At 37.6% G+C, this 22,132-nt stretch overlaps 2 protein-coding genes across 3 annotated transcripts; both read right to left on the bottom strand.

Annotated features, from left to right (window-relative positions):
• Positions 1-15,085: 15,085 nt before the first annotated feature.
• On the bottom strand, positions 15,086-17,691 carry LOC141689983 (UDP-URONIC ACID TRANSPORTER 1). Its single transcript, XM_074494542.1, has 4 exons — positions 16,704-17,691; positions 16,347-16,450; positions 15,691-15,919; positions 15,086-15,532 (listed from the first exon to the last, which is right to left on the bottom strand). The coding sequence occupies exons 1-4, from the start codon at positions 17,163-17,165 to the stop codon at positions 15,386-15,388; spliced, it is 942 nt and encodes a 313-aa protein (XP_074350643.1). The 5' UTR covers positions 17,166-17,691; the 3' UTR covers positions 15,086-15,385.
• A 141-nt stretch (positions 17,692-17,832) lies between these two features.
• LOC141689982 (putative glycerol-3-phosphate dehydrogenase [NAD(+)] 1, cytosolic) lies at positions 17,833-21,955 on the bottom strand. 2 transcript variants are annotated; one of them, XM_074494540.1, is made up of 6 exons: positions 21,739-21,955; positions 20,420-21,124; positions 19,458-19,679; positions 18,923-19,170; positions 18,217-18,356; positions 17,833-18,129 (listed from the first exon to the last, which is right to left on the bottom strand). In XM_074494540.1, exons 2-6 carry the CDS (start codon positions 21,075-21,077, stop codon positions 17,976-17,978), a joined length of 1,422 nt encoding a protein of 473 aa, XP_074350641.1. In that variant the 5' UTR covers positions 21,078-21,124; positions 21,739-21,955; the 3' UTR covers positions 17,833-17,975. The 2 variants fall into 2 exon arrangements, with proteins under 2 accessions (XP_074350641.1, XP_074350642.1); XM_074494541.1 differs by lacking the exon at positions 21,739-21,955 and adding an exon at positions 21,229-21,521.
• Between the last annotated feature and the right edge of the window lie 177 nt (positions 21,956-22,132).

Raw genomic sequence — 22,132 nt, 5'->3', positions numbered from 1 at the left:
TTTTATCAAAGAAACCTCACATGCAAACTTAATTTCAAATCCTTGCATCTTTAATCACCCTAATATATTAACATTATACTAGAATAACATCCATAACTAACAAAAATCAACTCATTAACTTTTGAACTACAATTCCATTCGGCTTTTCATCAAAATACCACATGCAAACATAGAAAATTTGATTTAAAGATACCAGAGCTCAGTTTTAACATCATTACTCACCATCGGTTCACCGGAGTTCATCACCGGTGGCGGTGGCTTCAAGGTGGTGCCCCCATTCGGGGGTTTCCAACCTTCAACCACCAATTTACACAAGTAAATACACACATGCAAACACATATCTTCACTCTAAATCATTTAAGAATCAAAACCCTTTTTGTTTTTATGAAAACCGAATCAAACCACCAAATTCAACTTTGGATTTTTCTCAAAAACCTTGAAGATAGTGACATGCATGTATATATATGGATAGATAAAGCAAAATCTCACACAATCATGGTCTTATATTCGAAAGAGGATGAAGAACAAGAGTGAGATTGAAGAGAGAGAGTACCGAGAGTGAGTGAGAGAGAAGTCCCGAGAGGGAGAAAGAAAATGAGAGAAAAAAGAAAGAGAAGAGGGGTGCTCGGGTGAGAAAAGAAAGAAAGAGGGGGTGGGGTGGGGTTATATATTACCAAGGAAGGGTAGTATAGTAATTAGGCTATTCTATTTCCAATTCACTCTTTATTCTAAAAGAAAACGAATTCGATTTGCAAATATCTCTCTCGGAAAAGATGAATTTGATATGAATGAAAATTTTAAAACATGAATCTCGAAATTAGCTTTCCAACCATTACTCATAATAAACTTTTGAGCGTACGGTTGATTTTATATAATTTTTACAATTTTGTGCTAATAATAGCATTTATCACATAAAAATTAATTTAAAATGCAACGATCACAAAATAAATCCGTCTATCATTTTTAGAAAGTTTCTAGGACTATTTCGAAGATAACAAAACAAATCTCATGCCTTTACCTTACTCAAAGAATTTTATAAAAATGTGCGAAGGTTAAATAAACCTTATTTAAATCAAATAATTCCCTTAAATCCATGAAAATATCAACAGATCACGTAATCACGCATACAGACATGAAAGCACATATATTGACACATCACAACTCATGTTTGATCATAAAAAATTCTCTTTTTATCATTACTCCTCTTTTCGCGTATCGGGTCACGTTCTGCCTGACGGCCCGACGCTCAGTGTTTCAATTACGCTTTACAATATCATTATCGACCGACACGTCACTAGAACACAATACTTCACTTAAGCATTCATTTCACATAATAACGCATATTTCACATTTTATAAACTTTAATCCCTTTTAGGACGGGTTCCATTCTACCCGACGGCCCGACAACACATCTTAACTCCTAAGCTGACTCTTTAAATTGGAACGCGTCTATCTACGCTCCCAGATACTAATATACAATAAAGATAATTAATCATCACTTAATCACATATTTTATAATCACTTCACATAATTCATACTTTATTGACTTAATTACGTCAAAAAATTCTCAATCATCACAATCTACCCTCCTTAAAGGATTCGTCCCCAGAATCTAGTCTAAGCAAATAGATGGGGATACTTTTCTTGCATTTCACTCTCTAATTCCCAAGTTGATTCTTCTACTATTGGATTTCTCCACAATACTCTAAGTAGAGGTAAAACTTTATTTCTAAGAGTCCTCTCTTTTCGGTCTAAGATTCGAACTGGTTGTTCTACATAAGACAAATCTGGTTGAATTTCCACTAGTTCCAATTCGATCACGTGGCTCGCATCAGCATTATACTTCTTTAGAAGAGATACATAAAATACATTGTGTAGATATTGCATTTGCGGAGGTAGCGCCAATTCATATGCCACTTTTCCAATTCGTCGCAATACTTCGAATGGTCCAATATACCTAGGACTCAACTTTCATTTCTTTCCGAATCTGGTTAAACCTTTCCAAGGAGATATCTTTAACAAGACTTTGTCTCCAGGTTCGAATTGCACATCTTTTCGTTCTCAATTTGCATACTTCGTTTGTCGATCTTGAGCGATAATTAATCTTTTCCGAATCATTTCCACCTTTTCTTTCGTTTGTTGAACTAGCTCTGGGCCAATTAATTTGCGCTCACCAACTTCGTCCCAATACGTAGGGGATCTACATTTTCTTCCATACAACGCTTCATAAGGCGGCATGCCAATACTCGCGTGATAACTGTTGTTGTAGGAAAACTCGATTAACGGCAAATGATCATCCCTATTTCCTTTGAAATCTATTGCACAAGTTCGCAACATATCCTCAATTGTCTGAATTGTCCTTTCACTTTGTCCGTCAGTCTGCGGATGATATGCTGTACTCATTTTCAGCTTAGTTCCCAAATGATCATGAAATTGTCTCCAAAATCTTGAGTTAAACCTGGGATCTCTATCAGATACGATAGATACAGGAACTCCGTGATGCATCACGATCTCATCCAAATACTATTTGACCAACTTTTCTAACGAAAACCTTTCATTTATCGGCAAGAAATATGCTGATTTTGTCAATCGATCGATTACCACCCAAATCGCATCATGATTAGACTTGGTTTTAGGTAATCCTACCAGGAAATCCATCGCGATATGTTCCCATTTCCATTCTGGTATGTCCAGTGGTTAAAGCAATCCACTTGGCCTTTGATGTTCCGCTTTTACTCTTTGACACGTATAAAATTTACTTATCCATTCCGCAATTTCCTTTTTCATGTTTGGCCACCAATAACTCTCTTTTAAATTCTGGTACATTTTCGTACTTCCAGGGTGAATTGAGAATCTCGAGTTATGCGCTTCATGCAAAATATTGTGCTTTAGCTCCACGACATTAGGTATCCAGATACGTGAATTAACACGATATATTCCTTTCTCATCCTTTTGGGCTTTAATTTCTTCTCCTGATAACTTATCCTTTTCGCGATTCATCACTTTCTCTTGACAACATCGAATATTTTCCAAAACTTCGGGTTGAAATGACACCGCATATATCACTTCACCTCCAAATTCTGGAGTCTGCACTTCTATTTCCATCCTTTCGAAATCCTTAATCAATTCCTCCGACGACGTTAACATATTCAATCTTTCTTTGCGACTTAGAGCGTCTGCTACCACATTTGCCTTTCTAGGATGATAATTTATCGCATTATCATAATCTTTGATCAACTCTAACCATCTTCTTTGTCTCATATTCAACTCCTTTTGAGTGAAAATATACTTTAAACTCTTATGATCTGTAAAAATCTCGCATCTTTCCCCATATAAATGATGTCTCCAAATCTTAAGGGCAAACACAATTGCTGCCAATTCCAAATCATGCGTAAGATATTTTTGTTCGTGCGGCTTGAGTTGCCTTGACGCATATGCTATCACCTTCCCATGCTGCATTAACCCACATCCAAGTCCTTTATACGAAGCATCACTGAATATCACAAATTCTCCTTTTTCATCAGGTAACACCAACACTGGGGCGGTTACCAGTCTCTTCTTTAACTCTTGAAAGCTTTCTTCGCACTTTTCCGTCCACACAAACTTCTCGTTCTTTCTTGTTAAATTCGTTAATGGGACAACAATCTTAGAGAAATCTTGCACAAATCTTCTGTAGTATCCGGCTAATCCCAGAAAACTTCTGACTTCCGTAGGAGTCTTGGGTCTTTCCCAATTCATCACAGCTTCTATCTTGGCTGGGTCTACTTTGATTCCCTCTTTATTAACTACATGACCACGAAATTGCACTTCCTTTAGCCAATGTTCACATTTCGAAAACTTAGCGTACAACCTTTCTTTCCTCAGAATTTCCAAGGAAATCCTCAAATGCTCCTTATGATCTTCTTCCGTCTTGGAATATATCAATATATCGTCAATAAACACAATAACGAACTTGTCCAGGTATTGCTTGAACACTCTGTTCATAAGATCCAAAAATGCGGCTGGCGCGTTTGTCAAACCAAACGCCATTACCAAAAACTCGTAGTGCCCATATCTCGTTCGAAACGCTGTCTTGGGTATATCTTCCACTTTAATCTTTAATTGATGATACCCAGATCTTAAATTAATCTTGGAGAAACACGAAACTCCTTTTAACTGATCAAATAAGACATCGATTCACGGTAGAGGGTACTTATTCTTAATCGTCAACTTATTCAATTCACGATAATCAATGCACAACCTCATACTTCCATCCTTTTTCTAAACAAATAATACTGGTGCACCCCACTGGGATACACTCGGCCGAATTACTCCTTTATCCAACAATTCTTGCAACTGTGTTACCAATTCCTTCATCTCGACTGGCGCCATACGATAGGGAGCTTTCGATACTGGTTCCGTTCCAGGAGCCAAATCAATCGTAAACCCGATCTCTCTATCTGGAGATAGTCCAGGCAATTCATCAGGAAATACATCAGGAAAATCTCTTACTATTGGAATATCTTCAATCCTTACGGATTCTTTTTCCACGTCTTTAACATGAGCTAAATAAACTTCGCATCCTTGACGTAATAATCTTCTCGTCTCGATAGCTGTTAGAAACTTCTTTTCTTGTCTTTTCCCTTTGAATATCACTTCCTCGCCATCCTTGGTTCTTAACTTCACCTTCTTACTTTTATACTCTATCTGCGCCTCATGGTTTGACAACCAATCCATTCCTAGTATAACCTCAAATTCTCCTAACTTAAAGGGAATTAAGTCAGTAGAAAAGTGCCGACCTTCTATAATCACATCACAATCGGGACAAACCTTATTAACAATAACTTTCTCTTGATTTGCTACCTCTATAATCAAATTAGGTTCTAGAGGGTACGCAACACAATTTAACTTATCAAGAATACTTTCAGAAATAAAAGATTTAGTTGCTCCAGAATCCATCAATACTTTTACTTCTACTGAGTTAATAACGAGCATACCTGCCACCATGTCCACATCTTGCACCGCATCTTTCATTGTCATATTAAAGGTCCTAGCTCTGGGTTGAGCTGACGGTGCTGGGAGAGACGACAGTCCAACAATCCTAAGAGCATTGGCCTTCTGAACAGGCTCTTTGCAGTTTCTGGCCATATGGCCCACCTTTCCACATTTGAAACAATCCAAGTCAGGCTTCCTTGCTCCATTTGGGCACTCTGAAGAGTAATGCCCTTTCTGGTTGCACTTGAAACATGTCACGTCCAACTTATTACACCTTCCCGGGTGTCTCATCCCACAAACCTTGCATTCTTGAATCTGAGGTCTGTTATCCTTTCCCGGTTGTCCTGCTTTCTGGAAACGGTTCTTCTGGGCTCCGTTACTGGGTTTAAAATTCTGAAACTTTTGGTTCTGACCTTCACCATTCTTGCCAAACTTTCCTCTAAACTTTGAACTTCCTTGCTCTTTTTCTGAGCTTTCAAACTTCCTTTTCCTTCCTTCATTTTCTCTCTTCGCAACTTCACGCTCTCCTTCTACTATCACCGCCTTCTGTACCAAGGCAACATCTTGATCTCCAACAACGCCACTTGACTTCAATTCCATGGCTTAAGTCCCTGTTGGAACCTCTTAGCCTTCTTTGCCTCCGTATTTACATACTCAGGTACAAATCTAGACAGCTCCGAAAATTTCACTTCATACTCCGCTACCGACATATCTTCTTGTCTAAGGTCCAGAAATTTCATCTCCAACTGATCTTGCATATAACTTGGAAAATATTTCTCCAGAAACATTTCAGTGAACTTCTTCCATGATAAGTCCTTTCCTTCCAACAATGCCTTCGAAGATTCCCACCAGAAGCTCGCTTCATCTTTAAGGTAATAACTCACATACTGGGCTTTCTTGTCATCCATAACTTCTGCTAATTCCAACGCTTTTTCCATTTCTCTTAACCAAGGCTGTGCTTTAATCGGGTCTGGCAAACCTAAGAATTATGGGGGATGAACAGATTGAAATTGTTTGAAGTTTCCAACTTTAGGGGCCACATGTTGTTGCAAAAGCTGAGCAAGTCTGCTCATCATAGTGGTTTCTGAGTTTACTTCTGGGTCTTGGGGGGAATTTCTTCTTCTTGGTGATCTGGTAAGTTGACCATTTCTTACAAACCTGATTGAACAATTATTTAGCAATACGATAGTATGACATATATAACAACATTTTATTATGGAATCTCTTTTGCGGGTTTTAAGCTTTACCCAATTTTGCACATGCAATCATATTACTACATAATTCTCATATCAGTGTTTTTCTCATGGCACAGGATAGGGTATTACGAAATTTTAAACATGGTTGTATGAAAACATGGTATTCAGAACAGTTTATGCAAATCTTTAGGGTGCACGATAGAAAACAAGATATATAATAGATTTATCAAACAAAGGGGTACATAAATAAAATTCTGGTTATCACAAGTTCAGGAATAAGGTACAATAACAGGGTTAAACAGAGGAAAAACTGGAAAATATCCCCTATCTACCCCTAACTTCTAATAACTACTACAAAGTTCTGAAATATAATATAACAAATGAAAAAGGGATCCCGGCATCTGAGCAAGTATCCCAAAGCCTACCGGCGCTGAAAAACAACAACTACGGGCTCAACCAACAGTCCCGCCTAACAACTAATCATCCAGAATCTCTCTCAACACAACCAGCAAATGATCTTATGCAGCCTCCGGGCCTCAGCATCAGCATCACTAGTGAATGGTCCCTCATCTAATCTCCTCCGGGAAACTTGCTCCACCAACTGAATCCTAGCTCTCCACTCCTCCATCACTACTGAAGTCCTCTGCCTAGAGTCTCGAATCAACCTATCCACCAAAGCTCCCAACTCAGGAATACGGGAGTAAACAAAGTCTCGGTCCTGGGCTAACTTGCCACCAACACTGACAGGCACAATCTTAGGCATCTCAGACTCTGGCTCAGGGGCAGGGGTCTCTGAATCTGGCCTCAAGGGTGAAATCTGCATAGGGATCTCACTACTCTCAGAAGGATCCTCCTCTGGATCTGAACTAACATACACAGGCTCCTCTGGAGAGGGTGGAATGGGGTCCACTGGGGTACCGGTCAAACTAATCTCTGAATCTGAATCATTACCACTACTGGGATCCTGAGAGAAAACACAAAACAGAACCAAAAAATAACGTTAGGGTTAAATAAAGCTTCCATCTAACTCACACCCTAACTCTAGTTTCCACTTTAGCTAATACACACTTTTCCTTAGACTATACCTAATAGTCTAACTCAACTCTATATGAGTCGAACTCTCTCGCGATATATAAATATATACCTAAAATACCCCTTTTAATCCTTACTTGTCTCAGGGACTAGATCCTGTAGCTCTGATACCAACTTGTGACGCCCTCAATCTCGGGGTTAGGAAATGAGGACCCACACACCTATAATCTACTAATTAAATAAGCATAAACCCCGATTAGCTACTAACAGGATCAAACAGGATAAAGTATGAGACAAGATTACAACTACCAATCATAAAATATAACTTACAACCCCAGAATAAAATCAAATATACATAGTCGATCCCGGCTTGGAACCGACAGATAACCCATTGTATCTTTACAACTCTCTGGCTAAGCGCTTGCTCACTCAAAAACTTTACTACCTGCTCTGGCAACCAGAAGCCCTCAACACGATAGGGACCACCAGGTACGCTCTTACGAGCAGTGCGCCTAAGCCTGGCCATCTTCTTGCTTAACTGCCATGGTTAGATTAAAACAAAACATATGAGTATAAAACTCAGCAAGTAACTATTAAAGCATTTCTACGATATAAAATCCACAATGTTCTTTACTGATCTCAGGGCATTCTACTTTATCAATTCTAGGTGGCAGATTTCTATCTTTTAGGTTATGAAAAAGGGGTTATGAAGAAGATTTTTGGGCTTTTAGGGAACAATAATCAAGGTAGGGTGAAAGCCGACATTCATCATAAATCATTAACAGGATCACAAATGATCTTTCGAATGGAAAGCGACAATCTTTTCATTATAAGGATTCAATTATATGATCAACAGAATAAAAAAAATCAGGGTTCACAAGCTTTAAGCTTCACAATATCACAATCAACTCTTTTCAAAGCAATATAAACCATTTTCATTTTCAAAGAATCAATTACTGAGTAGGAAGTTTCAATTCCTTTTTAAAATCAATATGGAACCCTTGATTGGACCACTTTATCTTTCATTTTATAATAATACGGGTAATCAGCCCGTACCGACCTCTATCCGGTCTTTAAGGTACCAATGCATAATTTCAGCCTTAAACTGGACTAGCCCCGCTAGCCTCTTACTATGACTGGACTAGTCCCACTAGCCTCTTACGTCCCAATCCAATCCATCAGAAATTCGTTTGGAAAACCTTGAGTTGGAAAAAGTAGGTTTTCTAAATTCATTTTATCATTACCAAGAATATGAAATCATTCGGACTCTTTCAAGTCGAAACTCATTCTTAAATTCAATTTCAAGAAGCCAAAGTTAAGGAAATGAATCAAGGATATGCAAGGCTCAATTTTAAGGATCTTGAATCAATGATAACAAGGTACTCAAGTTGGGAAAATCAAAACCGTTTCAAGGATCAATAGGGAATAGGGTAAACAAGGAATGAAACATCATTACAAGGGGTTCGTAAAGGTACTTATAGGGTTTATAACAGTTCATGGTATAACAAACAATTATAATAGGGAAAATGGGTTACCAAAGGGTTGAATCAATAAGCTTATCAATAACAATTTCACAAGATCAAAGACAGGGTATCTCAAATCAATAACAGGGGTTCATTACTTTAACAGTTCAATACTTTACATGGCATGAACATGATCCTCTCTATAACCATTTACACAAGCAATTAGAGTTACTTGCCTGAATTCGCTTTCCTGTTTCAAGAAGGTTGAACTATTGCCACCTAGTATACCTTTCCTTTCCTAGCCTGAATGCCCTCACGTTCCGAATATATAATCAACACCAAAACCTTAATTAGTTTCTCAACTCTCGTTCCCGGAACGTTCACTCAATACGATAGCTCGATTATACACTTGACTCGAACTATACGAGTATAGCTTATATACACACATGCACATAGCACATAACATATTCTTTTCTCATAGCCTTTATATCTTTATATACTCAATAATCAACTTATACTCGCTTAACCTTGACTATTCTTCAAATCAAACATTTATAACTCATACGAGTACACGATTTCATTCACAGCTAAATGTTTACGACCATAGCTATCACTTATAGCTTTAAAAATCTATCAACTAAGTTCCCTTTTTCTTTTATTCCATAATTCGAACCACATAATACAATCAATAAACAAACCCAAAGATATTCGGCCTTATCATTTAACACAACAAGAATCAAACATGCAAAGCTCTTAATTGACATGCATCAAGTATATCATCCTAAACTAGTTCAATTTCATTCTTACAACTCATTTAAACTCATTACTTAAACGTAATCATGGATGATCACTCATTTTAACACTTAATACAACTTAATTTCTTAAAAATCAAGTAGAGACACTCGAAATTTCCAAGAATCAAAACATGCATGCATCACTTTGGACCTCTAACCATAACTCATTCTAATTACTCTACAATTTATAAAAACAATTATCAATAAATCATTCACACCAACAAAAATCAACATGATCTTCCCAAAAATTAACAGTCATTCGACCTCTTTTTCTTTTATCAAAGAAACCTCACATGCAAACTTAATTTCAAATCCTTGCATCTTTAATCACCCAAATCTTTTAAAATTATACTAGAATAACATCCATAACTAACAAAAATCAACTCATTAACTTTTGAACTACAATTCCATTCGGCTTTTCATCAAAATACCACATGCAAACACAGAAAATTTGATTTAAAGATACTAGAGCTCAGTTTTAACATCATTACTCACCACCGGTTCACCGGAGTTCATCACCAGTGACGGTGGCTTCATGGTGGTGCCCCCATTCGGGGGTTTCCAACCTTCAACTACCAATTTACACAAGTAAATACACTTACACAAGTAAATACACACATGCAAACACATATCTTCACTCTAAATCATTTAAGAATCAAAACCCTTTTTGTTTTCATGAAAACCGAATCAAACCACCAAATTCAACTTTGGATTTTTCTCAAAAACCTTGAAGATAACATGCATGTATATATATGTATAGATAAAGCAAAATCTCACACAATCATGGTCTTATATTCGAAAGAGGATGAAGAACAAGAGAGAGATTGAAGAGAGAGAGTACCGAGAGAGAGAGAGAGAGAGAGAGAGAGAGAGAGAGAGAGAGAAGTCCCGAGAGGGAGAAAGAAAATGAGAGAAAAAAGAAAGAGAAGAGGGGTGCTCGGGTGAGAAAAGAAAGAAATAGGGGGTGGGTTGGGGTTATATATTACCAAGGAAGGGTAGTATAGTAATTAGGCTATTCTATTTCCAATTCACTCTTTATTCTAAAAGAAAACGAATTCGATTTGCAAATATCTCTCTCGGAAAAGATGAATTTGATACGAATGAAAATTTTAAAACGTGAATCTCGAAATTAGCTTTCCAACCATTACTCATAATAAACTTTTGAGCGTACGGTTGATTTTATATGATTTTTACAAGTTTGTGCTAATGATAACATTTATCACATAAAAATCAATTTAAAATGCAACTATCACAAAATAAATCCGTCTATCATTTTTAGAAAGTTTCTAGGACTATTTCGAAGATAACAATAAAAATCTCATGCCTTTACCTTACTCAAAGAATTTTATAAAAATGTGCGAAGGTTAAATAAACCTTATTTAAATCAAATAATTCTCTTAAATCCTTGAAAATGTCAACAGATCACGTAATCACGCATACAGACATGCAAGCACATATATTGACAAATCACAACTCATGTTTGATCATAAAAATTTCCCTTTTTATCATTACTCCTCTTTTCGTGTATCGGTCGCGTTCTGCCTGACGGTCCGACGCTCAGCGTTTCAATTACGCTTTACAATATCATTATTGACCGACACGTCACTAGAACGCAATACTTCACTTAAGCATTCATTTCACATAATAACACATATTTCACATTTTATATACTTTAATCCCTTTTAGGACGGGTTCCGTTCTACTCGACGGCCCGACAACACAACTTAACTCCTAAGCTGACTCTTTAAATTGGAACGCGTCTATCTATGCTCCCAGATAATAATATACAATAAAGACAATTAATCATCACTTAATCACATATTTTATAATCACTTCACATAAATCATACTTTATTGACTTAATTACGTCGAAAAATTCTCAGTCGTCACAGGTACCTTAGTCGAATTACAATCCAACATCCCTGCTTTGTTCAGAACCTTTCTCGCATGACCTGACTGCTTCAGTTGAATGCAACCTTCACTTTGCACAACCTCTAAATCCCATGTAATATGTTAGCTTTCCCAAATCTGTCATGTCAAACTTTGTTGCCATCTGTTTCTTGAACTCTCTAATTGCGGCAATACTCGATCCGGTAATAAGTAGGTTGTCTACATAAATCGCGATAATCAACACGTCCTTTCCAGAATTTCTTGTATACACGGCTTGTTCATAAGCACACCTCACAAAACCAATTTCTTTTAGACATTCATTCAATTTCGAGTACCAAGCTCTCGGTGCTTGTTGGATTCCATACTACGCCTTTAACAACCTATAAAACATATGTTCTTTGCCTTTTTTTCGAATCCTTCTGGATGCCTCACATACACTTCCTCTTTTATTTCACCGTTCAAGAACGCCGTCTTTATATCAAGATGATGAACTTCCCATTTTTCCTTTGCTGCAAGTGCTAAGAGTAGACGAATTGTTTCAATCCGAGTGACTGGTGCGAATACTTCATCATAATCTATGCCTTGTTTCTGCACATATCCCTTAGCTACGATTCTGCCTTATGTTTAATGACATTCCCATATGCATCTCTTTTAAGTTTAAAAATTCACTTCAAGTCAATTGGCTTTCGACCTTGAGGTAGCTCCGTTAGTTCCCATGTCGCATTTTTCTCCACAACATCCATCTCAATGTGCATCGCCTTCTTCCATCCACTCCCTTTCGCTGCTTGTGCATAATTTATTGGCTCATCAATTCCCATCAAATACAGTTCTTCGTCTTCGAGCTCAATCTGCTCTGTATTTGCATATACCTCAGTAAGAGACCTGAACTTTCTGGGCTCATCCTCTGATTCAGAACTCGACGAAGAGTTAAATTCGTTGGCCTCATCCTTAAACTCTGAACTTGACAGCGAGTTAGTAGTGTTTGGCGTTTCACCCCCTGAATTCTCACTGTGATTTTCGCCTTCAATTTTACTATATGTAGGTACAGTAAACGAACCATTCTGAGCTTGACTTGCATCTATTCTTTCATCCCAACACCATGATTTTCGTTCCTAAAAAATGGCATCACGGCTCACACAAATTTTATTTGTCTTGGGATCATACATTCGGTAAGCTTTAGCACCTGGTTCTTTGCCAAGGTAAACAAACACCTTGCTTCTATTGTCGAGTTTCCTTAAATTTACTGAAGGTAGCTTCATATAATCTAGGCACCCAAAAAACTCGTAAATGTTCCACATGTGGCTTTTTCCCGGACCAGGCTTCATAAGGCGTGATCCCTGACATCGCCCGGGTAGGTAATCTGTTGATTAAATAAGTAGCATGCCGAACCGCTTCCCCCCAAAAATAGTTTGGCATCTTAGTTTCTTTCAAAAGACTTCGAGACATTTCAACCAGAGTTCTGTTACGCCTTTTGACACCCCATTCTGCCGAGGTGAGTACGGGGCTGAGAAATGTCGCACAATGCCAGCTTCATTACAATATTGGGTAAATTCCCTGGACGTAAACTCTCCTCCGTTGTCCGTCCTGAATGTTAAAATTTTCTTTTCTGGGTCTTTTTCAACTAGGGCTCGATAGCTCTTGAATGCACTAAATGCTTCACTTTTGTCCTTCAAAAGGTAAGTCCACATAACACGAGTGTAATCATCAATTAACACGAGGATATATCTATTACCTGCAGGAGTGCTAGGTGTCAATGGGCCACAAAGATCTCCGTGGACTAGTTCAAGAGCTTTTGTTGCAGAAAAATTTGCTTGGCGAGGAAATGGTTGCCTGGGCTGCTTGGACATCAGACACCCACCACATACTTCATCAGGTGGATTTATCTCTAGCATTCCTTGAACCATTTTGGTTGTGGACATCAACTTCATCGGTCTATAGTTAACGTGGCTCAATCGGGAGTGCCACAGTTTACTCTCAGTTTCGCAGCTAGCCATCAAGCACTCTGATTCACCACTGTATATAATCAGTTTATACAATCTGTTCGTCGAACGCTTCACTTTCATAAGAAGTTCTCCTTTTTCATCACGTACCCACAGATTCTCACCTTTGAGAACAATTTTGTAACCACTTTCAGAGAGTTGCCCGAGGCTAATTATATTGCTTCGGAGTGATGGAATATAGTACACCTCATTGAGTGTCCTAGTTTCCCCATTTTTGCAATTCAATATAATTGATCCCTTTCCCTTTATCTGTACCATTGAGCCATCTCCAAACTTAACTTGACCTGTCACGTTCTCATCGAGCTTGTCAAACTTCGAATATTGTCCATTCATATGATTACTGGCTCCGTTATCCAAATACCAGAGGTTTGATTCCAACTGTTTTTCTTCACCATCTTGTCTCAGCTTTGGCATGACCTGTGTCTCGTTGATTAGCATATTCACTTTTTCAATCATTTCTTGTTTCAACATAAGCAACGCTGGTTCGTCATCTGAGATCTGCGCGATATGAACTTCCTCCTTTGCTTCTTTGTTACGTTTTGGTTTCCTGCATTCTGCAGCGTAATGTCCATACGCACTGCAGTTAAAGCATCGAACTTTACTCTTGTCTCGCACAACACGGCTGATCTCTTTGCCTCGATACCCCGGAGTTGCAGCTTCACTTGCTCCTTTGTATGAGCGCCTCTGCCACTCTTCTTTTGTAAGCAGGAGCTTGCTCTCCTCCTTCTCTTTCTCGAGCCACTGCTCCCTAGTGAGGAGTAACTGGTGTCCTCCTGCATCATTCTGTCATTTGAGTCTCTCTTCGTGTGTCTTGTGTGAACCCACCGTTTCCTCGATTGTCATAGTTTCCAGGTTACCAAACTGTTCGATGGTAGATGCTATTTGTAGGAATTTTGAAGGGACAGCACAGAGCATCTTCTTTACTACATAGCTTTCAGCAACTTCTTCCCCCAACGCTCGTATATTAGTAACTAACCCATTCAATTTCATGCTAAAGTCGTCGATTGTTTCGTTGTCTTTCATGGTCATGGCTTCAAATTCAGCCCTGAGTGTTTGTGCCTTGGCTGTCTTCACTCTTTCAGCTCCTTGACACAGGACCTTTATGGTCTCCCAAGCTTCCTTAGCTGTTCCCTTGTCTACAAGAGAAAGGAGCACATCCTCGGGTATTCCCTGGTAGATTGCTGCCAGTGCAATATTATCTATCTTCTCATCGACCATTGTCGTCTTTGGATCCTTCGGTGACACGGCATCCCAAACTCCATAAGCCTGCATATAGACCTTCATCTTCATGGCCCATGCAGTGTAATTGCCTCGAGTCAACATATGATAATTCAAATTGATCGTACTCTCTTTGGCTTTCCCTGTCTCCGTCGTTTGCACCTTTGACATGTACTTAGGCATCAACTGAATGACCTAAGCTCTGATACCAGATTGTTGGTGCTAAATCAGATCACGTACAATATTTATATAATATGTATATGAATGTAAAACTGGAGAGAACAAAACTATTTAGCCAAAAGTACTCGATGTTTATTATGGATTCAAACTGAGATTCTAATACAGAAAGAAAGAGAACATGTCCTACAAAGTAGGAACTAAACCAACTAACCTCCTAAAAACATTCACCTACTAACGTTATTCTCCAATACTCCTATTATGACACTAAGCACCTGACGACAACGACCAACTCTTAGCATCAGATACAGACATCAGCTAACAAACAAAGCAACAACAAAATAAAATATATAAACTAACTCGAGTTTAGATTAAATACCCACACAAGTAATGGTTCTGTCAGAGTGCAAGAAAGCAATTTGCTTCAGAGCAACCACAAAACAAAAATATAGATTGTCTTCTAAATATATTACAATGTAGCTCCTACAACTGGATGCATGATTTATGTATAAAATCGACATCACATGAAACTAATTGTACAGATAGAGGTGTCCAAGAATGTATTGCACTAGTGCCTACTATTTAAGGGCAGAGAAAATCTGTTTGTACAGAAGAAAGGAAGAATGGTGGTGGACTGACTGATTATTTGTATCTTCTTTTAGCTTCTCCATAAGCAACCACTCCCATAACAGTCATTGAATAACCAGCTATTCCTTGAAAGGTGACAGGATTTCGGAACAGCAGTATAGAGATAACAACAGCTACAGCACCTTTTGCATTGCCCAATACCTGACAGCTCCCAAAATTCAGCCGAGATGGATATAAATGAGAAAGTTGCATGCAAGCTTAATACAGTGGCCACACAATGTGATTGAATTGCTAGTGTCTGTGATAAAATGAGAGGGATAGAGAGAGACCATGAGCAGAAGACATGGAGGAATATATACCTGGAGTGTTAGAGCACTTGTATGCTTGGTCACCAAGAAGTTGGTTAAGTTGGCTGAATAAGCCATTACTGAATTCAGTAAAAGAAGTAGCCACATAAATGTGTGCTTTATTCCAAGTGTTATTGTGACATCTACCACATCTGGCTCCATGATAAGTGCTGCAGGCAACAAAACTAAAACAGCAATCGGGGCCATATAAAGCATCAAGTTCATGGAGTTCAACTTTTCCCTGAAATTATTATGAAAAGAAAACAGGTTCATCACCACTGTAAGATGCACAGACAGTTAATGTGAACTTATAATGAGAGAATTCTAAGGAGATTGACTGTCAAATGATACATGAAAAATTTCTTCTGAGCTTCCTCATACATATTTCTATTTTTTTTAATTAGTCATTCGAAAGAAAGTCCTATGCACAAGGCACTCACATTCATAGTCGGTAAGTGTAGTTATCCTATAATAACAAATACTGCAGATTTTTATTTGCAATGAACACACAAATTGTAGGGGTTAGGCTGCGATTGCCAGGACCTCTCACAATGTTTGCTGATGCAGAAACTTTATGGTATCGGGAACTACCTTTATACAAGTTTGTATTAAAAGATATGCATGTGCGGATGGCAATATCATACTCAGAAGCATAAGAAATTAGTTACCCTTCTGAAGAAAGTAGAATTCCCTGAAGAACGGACTTAAAGGCCCTGGCAGCAGTTGCACTAATGCACATAATGAATCCATACAAGTGAAAGCTCGGCTCACCCTGCAACCAATCGAAACATTAAAATAAGTCATCGGTTCATCAAAACTAGAGACTACAGGCTGTCAAAAGACAACAGAAGATTAAATACATGACCATTTAATAGATGTGCAACTTTTGAGTATCCATCATTCATAAATTAAGGTCAGCACAAGCTGCAGATGTGATTATTATGCGCGAGCCCACAAATATTTACAAAATCTAGACGAATCAAATTAAAATCAGACAAATAATCTTGAATCCAAGAAAAACCTACCCCGCTTGCAATCACAACACCAGCAACAACAGGTACAAGAGCAACATAAGTAACCCAAGCTTCCCTCTTGAAGGTCATGAAATAAGCAAACACTGCTGTAAAAAAAGGTGTGGTGGCACCAACAGCCTGATTAAACGATACAGGGAGATACCTAAGAGATATGTTCCCACCTACAACAGAGGCACAAAAAACAACGCTCAAAGTAGCGATTCTTATAAACTGTGACTTAGACCTGATCCTCTGAAACGGAACGATTTTCAAGAACACGATGGACAGGTAACTTAAGACAGCACAAGCTGTCATGTGACACATTGTCAAGAATATCGGAAATCTAAAACCATAATTCGACAACAAAAATTTGTTCAGAAGAAGAACACCAATATTCGATGAGTACCATAACACAATTAAGGATGATATGAAAAGTGCTTGTTTCTTTGCTGCAACTGCTGCAGTTGGTGCCATTTATGTTTATTAAATTTGCAGGATTGTGATGAATATGTGAAGGTAAGTTTCATTGGAGATTTAATGGAGACATGGGTTTTCTTTAATTATATGTTTTGTTATATGGGGTAATAGAAGTTATGATGAACTCAAGTTTTGTTGGATTAATGTGTGGCCTTAATGCATGAATGTAAGAATGGTTGTCCGATCCATACGTGTGTTGTGCTTACCTAAATAGTAAAGATTTACTGGTAAGTTTGATTATAGTCCTGTTTAATTACATTTTGATGTAACAGTAAACTACTATTAAGTATAGTATTAATTACTCAAATCAAAATTGTGTAATTTTGTTTTACATTAAATTATCACCAAAGCACTTTCTTTTTCCTCACAATATTGTATTTTGTAAAATATCTGATTCCCCTTTCATGTTATCAATTCTTTTCTTCTGAAACTTGTGCATTAATTTTTGGCCCCCATATATGACCTTTTTTTTTTCTTTTTAATAGTTTGGCAAACCATTGATATCAATTGCAAAACTGTTACTAAAACTTTCAGGCACAAATTAAATACTACACAAGATCCATTTGTACTCAAAACCATGTATGCTACTAAAAATGTCTGTGTACCAACTGCACAAATTTCTCCTCCCACACACCCAACCATAACTGTAATTTTGATAAAGATGTTTCTAAAAGGTTCAAAGCCATATATATTTTAGTTATTGCAGAAAATTCATTTATTGCAATACCTATATATGTATAATATAACCTATATATGTATAATATTACTCATTGCTCCATGCTGAATGATTTGAACTGGTTGATTTTTTCAGTTGTTCTTTGCAGTGATGGTGTTGTTCTCAGCCTGCCCAAGAAGTGATGGCCTGTAGAATGCATGGCTTTGAGCAATCTCAATGCGGTCACGGGGATCATTCAGTGTTTCATCTCTCAGTGCTTGAAGAATACCACAAGGCCGTTGTTCTCTGATAGCATGATAAAATAGATAATTAGATAAATCCTGGTATGTACTTGGACAATGAGTACAAATATAAAAAATGAAGAAGCTCCACCTCTTTATAAGAATTTTATACAGTGTCTTTAAGATGGGGCATAGCTCAACTGGAGCAACAGGCTTGTTTTCTTCAGGATGCTGTACGCTTAAACTGAACTGACTCAGAAGTTCATAGAATGCGCCTACTGCTGATACTCCCTAGAAAAATAATAATAACACCACAGAGTTATATGCAAATGAGCCTTTTGCAACTTACAGAACACTCTGCATATTTTCCATAAAACATCTCAAAGATGTTAAAGATGATACCACATGAATTTTGCGAAATAAGGCCAAATATCTAATGCATTTAATTTTTGTTTTTGCATAATATCGCAAGCAAGTTCATAGGAAAATTTCCTACTTTCAGATGCATTCGTGTAAAATTGCAATAACAAAAGCTTTGTCCTGCCTTATGTGTACATATATCACTTATGGTGCTTTGAGTATCTGACTGGCAACCACATCGTGCAAATTATTGTTCAACCGGAGTGGTCCTGGAATTCTGTGACATCTCTATTGCTGGAATTGAGCTATCTACCTAGGATAATAACTGTGGAAACTCTCAAGTGGAGGGGTATGTGATCCTCTTATGATTCTAGATGTTGGCCATAAGTTCTCAACGGAACTACTAAAAAAATAATACTACTCATAGAGCTTTAAATGCTTCGGAAAATTGCATAGCACAAATTTTGAATTAAATAAGTACTGTAATCTGTTAGTACCTGAATCATCCCCTTCCCGGTGATGCTATCTCCCATATCAAGACTCAGTTCCCCTTTAGCTATCATCTGCCCGTACCATGCATTACGACCTTTAAGCAATGTCACATAAGTATCAGCAAGCAAAGGGCCAGCAAGCTTCTCGGGCTCTTCTGTCAACAAATGAGTGATAAAAATCATCTCTGATGTACAGTGAGCAAAATATACCGATTTACTGGTAGCACTTTCATTTGTCAGAGCTGCCACCATTCCTGAAAAAAAAAGACCAACTGTAAGACTTATGTTTGAGGTAAGATTGTCATGTCCGATTAGTTTTCTAATGGTTAAATTTTTGTAGTCAATAAGATTTTAATAAACGTTATGGTGCAAGGTGTGGAAGTAGAATACCAAAGCTTGACTCAATTTTTAGTCGATGATATTTCCCTAGATGTGATGATGCAATGTGTAGAATACAAAAGCTTAAAAGTTAATTTACATGCATATCTTTTTTGCCAATTTAATTCAATGAATTTAAACTGGGTATTCTATTTTAACTTACCAGCTCCAATTGCATAAACATTCTTCAAGCCTCCCATAACTTCATGAGTGACAAGGTCGCTGTTGTCCCATACAATGAAATGTGGCTGCCTTAAAAACATTGCAACTGCTTTTCTCCACTTTCCAGCACCACAAATTCGAGCATTAGCATACTCCTTGTTATAAATTTCTGAAGCAATATTTGGTCCACCGAGATAAAGAATGTTCTCTAATGGTACTCCAGCTGGCAAAAAAAACATTTTTTAGCGAAATAAGTTGATCTCATAATAATACAGAAAGAGGAGGGGGGGGGGGATGAACATTAGGTTCTTAAACCATAGGCTTATATACAGATAGCACCAAATATTAATTGCCTTAAAAAAGATAGTCACACTTGACCAAATCAGACGAAGTTAATATGTAATTGCAGTTCATAATAATGTCTTTATGCAAAGTATAAACGAAGATTGCTAAGAATTAGGCTTCAGTCATATAGGATGGAAGAATGATCTTAATGTGTGAGTCACAATGTGCTTGACATGATTTTAAATTAGACAACACGATTGCTATGCAATTTGTGGCAATATCATTTAAACTACACCGGAGGTGCAAGAAAGTATTGACTGCTGAACAAAATAAAGCATGTTTCTTAAATAAAATGCTTCCAGAGGAGATTAGGAAGAACTTTCAGAGTGCTGTATTAAGTAATGAGAACCAAAGACAGCCCATGAGGATTCACCACATCAGCCTCTTTGTAATGAGAATCATTTTTTTTTCTAATACCAAATAAACAATTGAGATTTTTAGAACAAATTTCTAAATGCTTCAAGTACACATCTCTTTACTGTAATTGAAAGCAACACAAAACTTCCGGGACCTAAATGAGTGTCAGTGTTTCTGGATCTTGAAAACAGAAAATCTATGTAGATGGCATAAAAAACTGGAAAAGAAGACCCAAGTAATTGAAGGAAGAAAAAAACTTACTTGCCCAATGAATCATTTGTGTGGGGGTAATTATATGTGGAACAGGGTCCAGTGCGGCCTCAATACCCTTTGACAAGGAGATGATAACAGGTGCGCTGATCCTTTCTTTCCAGTACTTGCTTATCTCTTCAAAAATCTCACGTGTTTCAGTCGAAGGCAAGCCGTTCACCACAATGTCAGCATCCCAAACTGCCTCCTGCAAGTTAGTCACAACTTTTAAAGGACAGAGCGGTGTATCAATCATGTTCATGCAGAATCCGTCCTTCAAGATTTCATCTGCATACAGTGTCCGATCACCCAATCTTGCTTCCACATACTTCAAATATGCACAACGCCTAATCAACCTCCTCAACACATCCTCCCTCGAATTGATAACTTCAAACAAATGTTCTGCTGTAGCTCTATCAACAGCTCTTCCAGGCCTTCTCCATAACCTGATTTGTACCTTATCCCGGAATTGCCCATAACTATCTTGCAGCAAAGCTGCAAAGACACTTCCCCATGCACCTGCTCCAACACCAACAATTTTCAACAAGTCTCCATCAGCCTTGCCTAGAACTCGTCGGAATTCATCAAGCTTGTCTTCCAAACCATTGTAGCTATTAATACTCCCGTTCGAGTACGAATTGCGAGTCATCACCTCAATACTACCCACCATCTTCAATCTCCAATACCAAATAATCCAAACTAGTCTAACTTTGAAGCCTGTAAAGAAATGTTTACAAAAACTCTATTATTCAAGGTACAAGTAAATAGATGCTACAATGTCACTCTTACTTCAAGAGGATTACACAATCAAAACAACAAACCTGTTCAGTCTTTATCCAAATAAGTCACCTAAACCTATCTACTCTCCCTCTACCACAATGCAAATTTGCCCTATGACAGGTTGGTTTTGACACAAACTGATCACCTATGATATATTTGCAGCCCAACTCTAAAAAAGCACAATTTTTCCTCAATTACACCAGAATTCAACACAAACTCAACTTATTATATTAAGCATATATACTGTTGTACTCTTAACCAAAAATAACACATTTTCCCACTTCCCAGATCATCACTAATGGATGGCTAATATATATGCCAATTTCTATCCTTTTCTAGTAGAATGTCCACCTAAAGTAGAGCTAATCCTTTTATTACTAAATCCAAAATTAGTGCAATTATATAATACTGCAACAATTTGTTTATTATTGACTTCAATCAATAGTACAAACCACACAAAAAAAATAATACTATATTAAATTGCAATATGTCATAGTAATCTCAGCCAAAGTTTGTTCATCTACCAAAGAAAAAGATAAAAATCAACATACCTTAGCGCGTGGGAAATCACAAAGCTTTGACATGAAACTACTAACTAGTAACTTTAAACCACCTTAGAACCTCACCAAAATTTTCAAGAACTGAATATCAATATATGTACTGCATGCAGTGTATTGTACAACAACAAAAAATGGATGATCCCAACTTACAGGTCACAAGAGAATGATGAAATTTGACTTGGCCAAAAAAATGATGAAATATGTGATAAAATAGCATGTACAAACGTGTGTATATATATATGTGTGAATTGTGTATGTCAAAAAAAAGGAGAGGGGGGGCATTGATGGGTGCAGTTGAAGCTGGGGGATGGTGCAATAACATTAATTTTGATATTCCTGCCAACTTCCCCAACGGTCATTTAATTGGATAGGAGTTGCACTTAAT

This window comes from Apium graveolens, chromosome 10, assembly GCF_009905375.1.
Source record: "Apium graveolens cultivar Ventura chromosome 10, ASM990537v1, whole genome shotgun sequence".
NCBI lineage: Eukaryota > Viridiplantae > Streptophyta > Magnoliopsida > Apiales > Apiaceae > Apium > Apium graveolens.
The sequence above is the reverse complement of the archived record's forward strand: the minus strand, read 5'-3'. Positions and strand labels throughout refer to the sequence as shown.